General features: G+C 41.2%; 1 protein-coding gene across 1 annotated transcript in view; it reads left to right on the top strand.

Moving 5' to 3' along the window:
- Window positions 1-2,868: 2,868 nt before the first annotated feature.
- STT3A (STT3 oligosaccharyltransferase complex catalytic subunit A) overlaps window positions 2,869-13,522 on the top strand; it is a 29,449-nt gene continuing 18,795 nt past the window's right edge. The window contains exons 1-9 of the mRNA XM_074216398.1: window positions 2,869-3,006; window positions 5,013-5,138; window positions 6,480-6,540; window positions 9,040-9,161; window positions 9,485-9,630; window positions 10,861-10,951; window positions 11,406-11,512; window positions 12,324-12,488; window positions 13,145-13,325. Coding sequence (XP_074072499.1) covers window positions 5,051-5,138; window positions 6,480-6,540; window positions 9,040-9,161; window positions 9,485-9,630; window positions 10,861-10,951; window positions 11,406-11,512; window positions 12,324-12,488; window positions 13,145-13,325 — 961 coding nt within the window. The 5' untranslated portion in view covers window positions 2,869-3,006; window positions 5,013-5,050. The remainder of the gene's footprint in view (window positions 3,007-5,012; window positions 5,139-6,479; window positions 6,541-9,039; window positions 9,162-9,484; window positions 9,631-10,860; window positions 10,952-11,405; window positions 11,513-12,323; window positions 12,489-13,144; window positions 13,326-13,522) is intronic.

Here is a 13,522-nt window from a genome sequence, read left to right as displayed (position 1 = left end):
ACTCAGGTCCCTCTTGCTCTATTCACCTAGCTGCCCCTTGGGTTAGGTTTTGAGGATGAAAATGAAGAGAAAGTGCACTCAGTTTAGGGGACAATGGGGAAAGATGAAATAAGAATATATGATAGAGATTGGTCAGGCTTGGCTGGAGCTGAGAATAATATAAGACTGAAAAGATGTAGCATCAGATTACAGAGAGCCTTGAAAGTTAAGACATGAATCTGAACTTAAGACAAAAGGAGGAATTATATAACCAAATCTGTTCATATGATAGAGCAATATATCCAGATATATTGGAGGAAAGAGAGATTAGGGGCAGGAAGACTTGTTAGGCCTCTTCTAGATGGGTGATAATGAACTTGTATTAGAGTGATGGTAGTGAGAATAGGGGGAGGGGATAGTGCCAGAAGTATTGTAGAAGTAGATTGAATAGATTTGAGATATTGGGGGAGGGGAAAGGCTCCCAAATTTCAAACATGGGATGAGTTGATTCTGGTACCACTCAATTTAAAAGGAGCTGCTTTAGGGAGAATGATGTTTAATTTTGATCACTATTGTTTCAGATGCAGTGTGACAATCAGATTTTCTCTCTACAAAAAGGTGACACATAGATCTGAAAATCATCTATATAAAGATGACAGTTGAAAATTGGGATTGACTAGGGAGATTGTACAGAAGGGTGTCCTAAAAATCTGAAAGAAGTTTCAAAGTGTTTAAAGCTCTTAAGTTTTCAACTTTTGGGACATCCTGCCTGGGAAGTGTTCTGATGATAGATCCTATCAAAACTAAGCTGAAATGCAAAGGTAGGAAGAGAATCAGGTACATGGTTATCTGAAATAAAGGAAGTTGAGAGTCCAGGAAAGAGTGATCAAGTCATTCCACAAAGCAGTAAAGGAGTGAAACATTAAGTGACTTTTGGAAGAGTTTCTGGAGAATGGTTGGGGACAAACCAAATTGCAAAGAATTGAGGTAAAAAGTCAGAAATCCCGTGGAGAAGTATATAGCTCTTTCAGTCCCACCAGGTATAACAGAAGAGAGGGAATTATCATTAAATCAAGTAGAAAAATTAAGGGAAGGCTTTAAAAATAAAAAGGATAAAGACACCTTAACGGTTTTTTTGTTGCAAGACAAATGGGGTTAAGTGGCTTGCCTAAGGCCACACAGGTCATTATTGTGTCTGAGGCCAGATTTGAACCCAGGTATTCCTGATTCCAGGACTGGTGCTCTACCCACTGTGACACCTTAGCCACCCCACACATGAACGTTTTTGAAGAAAGAGGGTATAGGAGTCAGTGGAGATTAATATTGAAGATCTCAATTTTACAAAACCTATTTAGGTTCACTGGAAAGGGAAAAAAAATACTTTCCAACTAGAATTGTCCCACAATGGATTGGCTTCCATAGATAATGGTGCATTTTCCCTCGTAGGAGATCTTCAAATAAAGCTTGGTTGATATCTCTAAGGTGATGTAGTAGGGAAGATTGACAGGTTGGAGTAAAATGATCTTGAGTTCTTTTGCAACTCTGCTTCACATATGGATCTCAGCAAAAAAATTGAGTCTGAGTCTACTAATTTATAGGTGAATAGGAAAAAAGGTTAATTCTTTAATTCGGTGGTTTTCGATTGTGTCCAACTCTTCATGACTTCATTGGTGATTTCCTCGTGAAAGAGACTGGAGCTGTTTGCTAAGTGACTGGCTCAGTGTCTGAAACCAGATTTGAATTAGGGAAACCGAATCTTCCCGGCACTTGATGCATTGCGCCACCTAGCACATTTCTCTTGATTGATTGAAGTCATTTTCTGCAAGCCACCGGCCCCAGACTGGTGCCTCAGCGCAGCACCCCTCACTCATCCAATTCATGCGCTTGTCATGGCATTACCTTCCTGATGTCATGGACTTCTAAGAGAATGAAGGACATCGTCATCATCCACAACATTGTTATTAATATGGTAGCTGGACGAGATCCCAGAGACCTTGTAGTTTGACCCTCTCATTTTTTCAAATTAGAAAACTGGTCCTACTGGACCCAGGAATGTGGAGACAGATGTGGGGTTTTCTTCCACTTGTTAGGAGTGCTCTGGGCTGCTAGCTTTTGCCTCTTTTCTTTCTTTTTTTTTTTTTTTTTTTTAAGGTTTTTGCAAGGCGGTGGGGTCAGGTGGCTCGCCCGAGGCCACACAGCTAGGTAACTAAGTGTCTGAGGTCCCGTTTGAACTCGGGTCCTGCTGACCCCAGGGCCTGTGCTCTGTCCACGGAGCCACCTGGCCGCCCTTGCGTCTTTTCTTGATAAGAAGGACGAGAGTTTCTCCCCGGTTCTGTCGGCAGCTCGGGCCAACAGAAGCCATCTGCCAGAGCCCCCGACCCCCGGGCAGCTTCTGGTGTAGAAGGGGCCTTCCTGTAGGCTTTCTCCGCAGCCGCCCCGGACACGTGCGGGGGGGGGTGGACAATGGGTGAGAATGAGGGTCAGCCGCGGGCAGAGGTCGCTCATTGGACAACAGTGAGGCGCTGAGAAAAGCGGCGACTCCATCCCGCCGCAACCTCCTGCCGCTGTGCTTGCTGGGATGGGCCAGCCTCCACCACCTTCCGGGGACCGGGCCCGCTTCCTGTCACGTGACCGTCCTACGCTCGTCACACCCACTGTTCCCGGTTCCAGCTCGGTCGGCAGACGGACACGTCACTCTATGGGCTTCAACCAAACTTTGTGGAGCATGTTCTGGACTTCTCTTAGTCCCTCACCTTTGGACCAATAAAAGCTCGGCGGGAGCCGATCGTCCCGCCTCCATACGGCTAAGCGGCACAGTCATCCGCTAATGGGACCGTGGAATACCAACCGTCTCTCCGCCTCCGCATTTGACAGACAGCTGTCTCATCCAATCTCTCGCCGAAAACCGCGGATGGGCGCTAAGGCGGCCAATGGAGGGGCGGAGCAGGAGAGAGTCAGGGTTGGGTGCGCCGGCCGCTAAACGGATGGCAGAGGGAGAGGAGCCGAGCCCGGCAATATCCAAGCCAGGTGAGGGCCCCGAGGGGGAGCCCGGGGAGAAGGGGCGGGTGCCGCGGGGAGAAGCGCGGGCCGGCCGGCGCGCTGCGCTGGATGGGGCTGGAGCAGAGAGGGGGGCGTCGCTGGAGGAGCCGGGCCTCAGGGGATGCCGCGGGCCGGGAAGGCGACGGTGGACGGGATTGAATGGGACGTTGTCCGAGGTGGCGCTGCGGAGGGCAGGCCCGGGAGCGCGCGGGCGGCGGCGGCGGATGAGGAGCCCCGGGGAGAGCGGCGGGCCTGTGGCCCCTGAGCGGGCAGCCGGGCTGGGGAGGCGGGGGGCGGCGGGAGCCGGCGCCTTCCCGGGCAGCGCCGCTTCCCGGTGCCGCCCCGGTGTGCCGCCCCCTCGGCCATCCGCAGGCCGGCTTGCAGCCCCCCGCGGCCGGCCGCGCACCTGCAGGGCCCTGGCAGGGGTGTGGGGACTCGGGAGCGGGCGGCCCGCCGGTGCTCGCAGATGGGGGGCACCGCGATGGTGCACAATCCGAGAATGCCCAGATTTATACGTTCTTGGATGTAGTAATCCTCCTCCTCGTCCTAGCCATAGCCCCAATCCAGGGAAGCCTTTTCTTTCTTCTGGATGCTTGATGACGTGATGCAGGACCCGGGTCTCTGTACATTCTTCGTTAAAGGCATCAGATTGTTCTGTATTTTATGGCATGAAAGGGGATGCTTAATATTGTTATTTTCTACAGAGGTAGCTCATTTCTCAAAGGATTTAAGGTCTTTAGTGACTGTTTCTATGTGAATGAACCCCGTACATCTAATAATTAGGGAGACAATGTGGGTAGAAAGCTGGACTAGAGCAAGGAAGATCTAGGTTCAAGTCTTTCCTCTAATGTCTGTGTCATCAGAGACAGATCACCTTATCCTCTCAGAGCTCTGGACAACTCTCTGAAATTATAAATTGCAGCAAAGATCTGACCTTCCTTGGTTCCCTACACTAAGGAAATCATGGTCCAATCCCTTAGTGATAATAATAACAAACAGCATCCAGGAGCATCCTTGCTTCCTAACAATTTTACATTTGCACAAAGATACTCATCTCACTTTTTCCTCAAGAGAAGACCCATTGTATAATTTGAACATGAATGTAGCTAGATAGATTAGGCTCATAGTTGCTTCTCCAGAAAGCATCAGTTTATCCTTTTTCAGAGGAGAAAACTGATCTTCATTTTGCTCTGGTTATTAGATGCCATTAATGTCTTGGAAACAAATGCTTACGCTAGGAGAATTAGTTATGCAGTGTGTCTAATAGCACAATAACGGTAATGCAATAAGAGAGGATTGGAGAGATTCTGTTCCTTGGGATTTGGAATTGGGTATCTGGGCCTCAATGATTATTGGCCAGTCATGACCATTAAATGACTGTAGTCTACTGTAATTTAGGGGGTGGAAAAAACTGGTTGTAGCATTAGTTGGAGCTGGGATTTAGAACTAAGAATGATGCTGACTTGGCAGCCACCACCTTGGTCTCTCCTAATTTAACTGCTTTTTATAATATTCTCTCTTTTATATATATCCTTAATTTTCTTTTGAGCTTATTTTATCCTTGTCTTTCCTATTTCCTTTATTCCTTCTCTTTTCTACTCTTATGCCTCTTACTGATACTCATTATACCATAACTATTGTCACTTGTCTAAATATGTTGTTGGGATATAAGGAAGTGTAGAAATAAGTATCACAAGTTACTTCTTTAATTTTCTTATGCGAAGACTGTTATATTTTCAGGCCTGCACTAAGTTCTCTGTTGATGTTTTTTGTTTGTTTGCTTTGGTTTGGCTTTTTGTTTTTCTTTTTATAAAGGCAAGACTCATAAAGTCTGTAGTTTAATTCTGAATCTCTTTTGATTATTAAGTATTTGTTTTTCTCTAACGAGGTCTCTTCCTCCTATGGCAAAGTTAGAAGGTTGGCTGATAGTTTTTACTAAATTCTTGGGTAATTGATTTTAAGAGTAGTTGATCTTTTTGTTTCCCCCCTTTTAGCTGTTTGAGTGCCATCCGTCATTATCTTTGATGCCAAGATGACCAAGCTGGGATTTCTGCGGCTATCCTATGAGAAGCAAGACACTCTTCTGAAGCTTCTTATCCTGTCAATGGCTGCTGTATTATGTGAGTATCCATCCATCTTTTTCTGATTTAACTTTCTTTTCACAAAGTGGGACTAAGAGCATTTACCTCAAAGGGTTATTATGTGACTGTAGAATGAAATAATAGTTGTAAAGCATTTTACAAATCTCAGATATTGTAAAATGAACTACTGTTATGTATATTATTATTCTAGGGGCATCTGCAGTGGATAAAGTACCTGACCTGACTTGAGTTGAAATCCATTCTCTTATACTTATTAATGGGAACCTGGCTAAATAACTTAACCTCAATTGCCTTCCAAAAGAGAAAAATATTGTTATTCTACTTCCTCTTCATTAACTTAGCATATATGTAAATTAAAAAGAAGTTTAGTTTTTATTCCCCGTACTTGAACTGGAAAGGAGGTGAGACAGATAAAAGTCAAAGCTTTTTTGTTAGAAATTAGGAAATATACAGGCAAGGATCCATCCTGTACTGATGCTGAAATGGATACAGATGAACTTTGGATACATAATGTGGGAAGAAGACAAGCAGTTATCTTCAATCCATATACCTATTTTAACATTTTCAGAAAGCCTCTGTGTCCTGTCCTCCCTACATATTCTTAGCTCCTTAAGAAGCATTAGTAGACTTTTGTTTTCTTTATCTCTTGATTTCTTTCTACTATTGGTCTGTTTGGTGCTACATAGAAATGTATCTGTGGCAGAAAGGAAAATGCAGTGGATTTGGAGTTAGAAAGTAAGTGTTCCAATTCCACTCTTAATATTTATTACCTGAATTATCTTTGACAAATTATTTTACCTTTCTGGGCTTCAGTTTCCACATTTGTAAAATGAGGGGATTGAACTAGACAGTCTCACCTTCTTTCCAGCTCTCTTAGAATCTGAGATTTCCCTTGTAAAGAAACAAGGTCTTCAGGAGTTTAACTATTTATAGTAGGGCTTGGGATCATGATCTTAGATTTACAGGGACCCTTAGAACTTCTTATCACCTCATTTTTATAGATGAGGAAACTGAGACTTAGAGAGTTTAAATGATTTCACATGGACACACATTTAATAAGTGGTAGTGAAAGGATTTGAACACAGATATTCTAAACATAAATCCAGTGACCTTTTTGTGATATCTATAGTGCTTTCCATAGGGTTTAAGGCATCCTACTTATGGGGGCATAAATCAGAAAGGTTTCTGTCAGGAATGCAACTTGTATATTTGTCCTCTTTTTTGATTTAGTTTAGTCAAAAAGATAAATGATATTTTGTTCAAGTATTATTTGGTAGTTCATTGTGGGCTTAGTACTGATCTAGTGTAACTATACTCTCTACACATGACCACTAATGCATCAATTCTTTGGTCCTGTAGCTTTTTCCACACGCTTGTTTGCTGTTCTGAGATTTGAAAGTGTCATCCATGAGTTTGACCCGTAAGTACTTATTTTGTTGTCATTTGTATAGACTCCCAGATTTAATGTTCACATTCCAGTTAATTTTGAGTGATGAGGATTTATTTGTTTGGGGAGCATGTGATCCCATCAGTTTGAAATAGAGTGTCATGTCATTCTTAAGCATTAAGTATCAACTTTGGCAGACTTAAGTTTTTCATTATATGCAGTTCCTGTTGTGTTTGACCAGTGTTTCAAACTGATGTAACAACTCAACTGGTCTCATTGTTTTTCAAGCAGATTGTATATTTTACCACTTGGTCTTTACTCGGACAATTTTTTTTATGGGTAGCATACCTTTTTTTTAATCTCTCATCTTTCCCTATTGCAGTCTTGCCCTTTTTAAACGTTTCATCTTTCATGTAGCTTTTTTAATCCGAACTCAAAAGCAGTGAGTGGAATCCTGCCTTAGACTCTTAACAGCTGTGACCTTTGGCAAACCACATAATGTCTCTCAGCCTCAGTTTCTCCATATGCAAAATGAGGATAATAATAGCACCTATCAGGATTTCTGTGAATGTCAAATGAGACAATATATAGTGCATTTCAAATCTTAAAGCTTATATATGTTGCTCCTGGTAATGTTTACAAACTCTCAGCATATTATAACTCTTTTGTGTACTTATTTATGAAACATTCTTTGTTGTATTGTATTTGGCTACCAACCTGAGCTTAGAATTCGGTGGCAATTTACTGCTATTTATTCCTCTTTTTTCTTTCTTTGCAAACATGTAAAATATCATCAGACTTCTAAATGCTAGAACTTCTTCCGAGATACAAAGTTTGTCATTTTGTCCCATTATAAAATGCAGAATAGATCTACAATCCTGCTGTGGTGCTTCAGTGTGGCATAAATGTGTCCTTAGATTATGCTAAATACATACAAGTTTAGGCTAATCTGAAGAGGCTTCACATTTGGGTCCTGTAACCCTTGTCTGTTGGACAAGAACCAGCTAAAGTTCAGAGTCACTTACCAGAAAAGATTTGTCCTTGGAAACTGACTTTTTCTTTTTAGTTGGGGCAACTCATGAAAATTTTCTACTAAGACAGTCTATTTCCATGTAAGGAACACCATCCTGAGGAAGTCATAGATCCTTGAAGGGTTGCAATAAAATTGAAGTTGCAGAGAAGGGAGAATTTGTGAAGTGTCTTTGTTGTCAGCTTATAGTTAAGGTCAGGGATTTTCTTCTTGGAATTGAAGATCTTAGATCCCCACAAAAGCTTGAAACATTTTTGTAACAGGTAATTTTTGAACATCTTTACAAGAGAGTCTAGGAGAAGTCTAGATTTCTGTGGTACTTATGAAATGTTGGTTGATATTGGGGGCAGCTAGGTGGTGCAGTGGATAGAGCCCTGACTTTGTAGTCAGGAGAATAGGAGTATGGATCCAGCCTCAGATACTTGATACTTACTAAGTGTGTGATCTTGAGCAAGTAACTTAACCCTCATTGCCTCCTATCCAGGGCCATCTCCAGTTCTGATTCATATCTGACCACTGGAACCAGATGGCTCTGGAAGAGAAAGGGAAGATGGTGACTTAGGCTAGCACCCTCTCACTCATACCCAATCCATGGGCTTGCTGTTTCATCAGTTCCCTGATATCATGGTCCTCTTTGACAATGAAAGACAAAAAAAAAAAAATTTTGTGGTTGATATTGATGGTGTACGTGGCAATCAGAAGTTTTTAAAATAAATAGAATATACCTCAGGTTTCAAATTTCAGTGTACAGTAGAAAGTTTTTTATGAATAAGATTAACATTTTCATAACATCTTTTGAGATTGTAAATTTTTATCTTAGGGGCAACCACCCTGCTAGAATTGTCTGCTCACCATTGACAGCATTCTGTATTAGCAAAATAACTATTTTATGGAAACCTGCCATTGGAAAAATGCCATAGTGGGTACTACAAGGTATTGGCAGTCCATGCCATCACTAAATTATTTAAGTGAATTCCTGGACTTCCCTGGCTGACTTTGCCCAAGCAAAGCATGAATCTGCTAGAAAGTTGCATTTTAAGGCTGCCTGCATGACTATTTTTTTGTGATAGTGTTAAGGTTTTATGTTTTTCCTTTATGGAGAATTAGAACTTTAGCTATATTTGAGCAGCTAGAAAATAAGACTGATAAGATGTAACATGATTTTGTAATTGTGGCATCAAGGCAACTTTTATTGGACCAATGATTTTGATTAATTCTTCATTAATGTCATGTGAAAAGCAAAGCCCATTATTTTGTTGTTCAGAGAGAGACAGGAATTTGTGTTTAAAAAGTAAAGACAGGGCGGCTAGGTGGCATAGTGGATAAAGCATTGGCCTTGGAGTCAGGATTACCTGGGTTCAAATCCGGTCTCAGACACTTAATAATTATCTAGCTGTGTGGCCTTGGGCAAGCCACTTAACCCCATTTGCCATGCAAAAACCTAAAAAAAAAATAAAAATAAATAAAAAGTTAAGACAATAAGCTTCTCTTTCTTGCTGTAGGTATTTTAATTATCGAACTACCCGGTTCCTGACTGAGGAGGGATTTTATAAATTCCACAACTGGTTTGATGACCGGGCCTGGTACCCTCTGGGGCGAATCATCGGAGGAACAATTTATCCAGGTGCACAGGAAATCTCAAATGTGGAATTTGTATGCTTCAGTTTAGAGTTCCTTTTTTAAATTTTAACAGCCTTGCTTCATGGACTTCCATTAATTTTATTGTAATTGTAGATTTCTAAATGTTTACATAAAGACAAAGTGGATATTGGAAGTTCTTTCATGCTTTTGAAGTGTGTGTGATTAAATTCTTTAAGAGAGAAAGCCTTAATAAAATGGTATTTCTGATCTCTCTAACCAGTCAGTTGATGCTGACTATAGTCCCCTTTTCTACCTCCTAATTCCTTAACCACTTTGGATTGTCTAATTATCTTCTGCTTATTACAGGTTTAATGATCACTTCTGCTACAATCTACCATGTCCTACATTTTTTCCACATCACTATTGATATTCGGAATGTCTGCGTTTTCCTGGCCCCTCTCTTCTCTTCCTTCACCACCATCGTCACATACCACCTTACCAAAGAGCTCAAGGTGAAGAATTAGCAAGGGTCTTGGGAATGGTATTGTGTATGTTTAGTCATTACTAAAGAGAGGAAAGATTACTAATAACTTGAGACTGGGATTAGTGAGTCCTTTCTTATTATTCCCTTTGTAAAGCTGTTACCCACCATTGATGATCCTACATTCCTTTCTGTAAAACATAGAGAACTTTTTGTCATTTATGTGTGAAAAAATACTTTTTTTTTTAAACCTACGATTTCACCAATATTGGGAACTCTGGATGAGGGCCTTATTCTGCTAATTGCTGATTATGATTAGCACATCCTACTGTTAGAATTACCGTAGACAAAACTCTTGAGTCTTTGATGTCTTCTCTATGTGTTTACTTTCTGGTTTAAACTTTAGGTCTGTGTTTGTCACATGATAGATACTAATAAATGTAGGTTTATTGATTTTGTTTATAAACCATTTATTTTCTTTACTGAATTTCATGCTGTTTAATCATCCTTTTAGATTTCAGCATTGCCAATAGTGACTTCCTGAATGTTTGTTTGACATTCTGCAGCGCTGTCTTGCTGCAGAATGATTTTGAAATGATACTTGAGGGAGAGTATATTCTAACTCCTTCATTTTTCTAAATCAAGACGATACTTCTTTTCCTGCTTCTATCCTGCACTATCTTTATTATAGGCCAAATCAGCTCTTAGCTTCTTGGAGCACCTGTCCTGTATCTTTTGCAGTGTAAACTATGAGTCCTGCTCCTCTGTTCTGAGCTCCCAATTTGCCTAATAATGATCCAGCATTCCAAGCCCTTGTCTCACCTCTCTTCTACTTCCCCTGTCTGAACTATAACTGAAATATAATTTTTCCATCAAGTATATTTTGGGAGCATTTTAAAGGATTTACAAGTATTCCAATAGGGGAATCATTTGATAACCTTATCTTAGGTGGGTTATTTAACTTATATTTTGATGGTTTTATGACCCAAATGTGACTGCTCATCACACTTCTGCTTCCCCTCTTGTTTGATGTTTGCTGTTATATGACCTGTTTGTTCTCAGTATGTGTGTCAACTGGTTCCTTAGCAATACCATGGACTTGCTTTGAACATGTCTGCTTATCTGATATGTGTTTTTGAAACTACTTGTAATAGCTGTTGGCATAGAGAACCTGGCATAGAGAGAGACCTAGAGACCCAGCTCATGTACTCCTATCAACCAGTGGTGTGTTGGTGTTAAGTTAGTGCTTCTATTCTGTCAGGATGCAGGTGCTGGACTCCTTGCTGCTGCCATGATTGCTGTGGTTCCTGGGTATATATCCCGATCTGTGGCTGGTTCCTATGATAATGAAGGTAAATCTTTTAAAATGCTAAAGAAGTCTGCTCACCCTACTTCCTAATCATATCTTCAGTAAAAGCTATAAGATGTGGGCTCCAGGCCCATTACGCTGCATTAAGAACTAAAATAGTGTTTGATGTTGGGAAGAAATGAGAAGAAAGAAGATGAGGTCTGGGAGGCCACCCAGAGGACATCATTTGTTAAATCTCCTTGATTTTATATCTCAGGAGATGTTTGTTACCCATTCCTTGCCTAGCAATTATAATGTTCAGAGGATTTTGTTAAGACTAAGGACTAGACAGAAGTTCTATTTGAAGGCATATCATCAGCATTTTGATCTGATCTGTTTCTGGTTAGACATTGTTGTCCTAAATGAGGATCTCTTATTTTAAGGACTTTCCTGATAGAATTTGTGAATGAATAACTGTCATTCCCTCCTTGAATGAACTATGGTGTGTTTCTTTGCAGGGATTGCCATCTTCTGCATGCTGCTTACCTACTACATGTGGATTAAGGCAGTAAAGACAGGCTCCACCTACTGGGCTGCCAAATGTGCCCTTGCCTATTTCTACATGGTAACCATCTGCTCTTCTTTCTGCCTTATATTCAGGCTTGGGTTGTAGTATGCTGGGAGCTGACATAAATAGAGATCAGCTATTGATCCTCTCCCCTGAACCGTGTTAGGGCTGAGGCAGACAATATGAATTGTCTCCTTGATTCCCATTAGGATCATGGTCTAATAGAGGGGTGGATGCCAAGCCTAATAGCAAGTAAATATGGGGGGTTTTCCCCTCCCTTTTTTAAAAAATACCTTCACATTTGGAACTGCATTATATACCGTGGGGGTCCTCCTTGCTTGATTAGTTTGTTCTTTTTTCTCTTTTCTTTTTATATTTTCCTTACCCATTCTACTTTTTCTATTCAAGCATATATATGCATGCACTCTCTCTTCCACTCTTATACCTTTCCCTTACATCCCTAGGGTCTCCATGTGACCTGAGAGTAGGCAGCATCTGGGCTGGCACTGAGGTTGAGGTACAGGCCATAGAATTGAACAGTTGCTATTGTTGTTGACTCCCCTTCCCTTCCACCTTTTGTTTTTCTTGGGGCTCTTTGGGATGGGTGGGAATAGTTAAAAAGCATGGCCTTGTCTTTAGTAGCCCCAGAAGAGCATGGGGGGGTAATTAATAGTAATAGATAAGACTTTAGCATCCCCACCAATGAATTTAGACATCATTTATAAGTAATTAATCTTGGAAGAAAGGTAATAGTTGCTGCAAAGAGAAGTTTTTTTCCAGAGGCAGTAGCAATCACCTTTTGAGGGCATATGGATTGTGAATCAAGGGAAAAAACTTAAAGAAATTGTCTTTTTCTGTTCTTGCTCAGGTCTCCTCATGGGGAGGTTATGTGTTTTTGATCAACTTGATCCCTCTTCACGTACTGGTGCTGATGCTGACAGGGCGTTTTTCTCACCGGATCTATGTGGCTTACTGTACTGTGTACTGCTTGGGGACCATCCTTTCTATGCAGATCTCCTTTGTGGGCTTCCAGGTGAGCCTTAGGCTACGTGGGAATATTGCCTGACTAGGCTAATAACCTAACTTTATTTCTAATGATGGGAGTGAAATCATAGTTACAAAATTCTGTATTATCAACTTTAAACTCTCCCACCCACCTCCCCAAAAACATCTTTACACACTAAAGTTTGGTTAGAACAGTTTGTTGGTGGACTATTTTCTCTGTCACCTTTATTTGGACTGGTTTATCTTTAATTTATCTTGGGAAAGTTTGGGGGATGGATTTTGAAGAAACTTGAGTTAATGGGAATAAGAAAAGTTATTCTTCCTCTCTTGTTAGTTGTTAATATCTTCACTTAACAGTAGTGATTTCTTGACCACCTCCTGGAACCTAGATTTTTTTAAGAGACCAAAGCCCAAGTCCTTTGATGGATGTACAGGGCCCATCTTTGTAAAGATCAATTGCTAAGACAAACAGAAGCTTTGTTTCTGAGTTTTGTTTCCCACATGAATAAGAAACTGTTTCAGAAACTTTGAGATGAACAATGTCCTGTTCTGGAGTGATCATTCCAGATAGCCTACTCCTAGCCCTCTGGATTGAGTTTAATGTATATATGAACTAGAGCTCTGGGGCTGTATCCAGCTATCCCTTATCCCTTGGTTACTATTCACAGTGCTTCTCCTTCACAGCCTGTTTTATCATCAGAACATATGGCAGCCTTTGGGGTCTTTGGTCTGTGTCAGATCCATGCCTTTGTGGATTACCTGCGTAGCAAGCTAAATCCTCAGCAATTTGAAGTCCTTTTCCGAAGTGTTATCTCCTTGGTTGGTTTTGTCCTCCTCACTCTGGGAGCTGTCCTCATGCTGACAGGTAGGGAAATCCTCATGCCACAGATAGGCCAGGAGCTCTGTGGTAAGTTTACCTCTTTGAGTACAGAGGTATTATAAACCTCAGGAATACTGGGTATGTGAAGAAAGACCCTTCCTTGTCCAAGGAAGATTCTCTCCACACATTCCATTCTTCTTTCCCCATTCTCTGATCATCTTTTATTTGAGAAGTGGGATTAT

The sequence above is a fragment of the Macrotis lagotis genome, chromosome 1, assembly GCF_037893015.1.
Source record: "Macrotis lagotis isolate mMagLag1 chromosome 1, bilby.v1.9.chrom.fasta, whole genome shotgun sequence".
Taxonomy (NCBI): Eukaryota; Metazoa; Chordata; class Mammalia; order Peramelemorphia; family Peramelidae; genus Macrotis; species Macrotis lagotis.
Note: the sequence above shows the minus strand (reverse complement) of the source record. Positions and strands in the feature narration are given on the sequence as shown.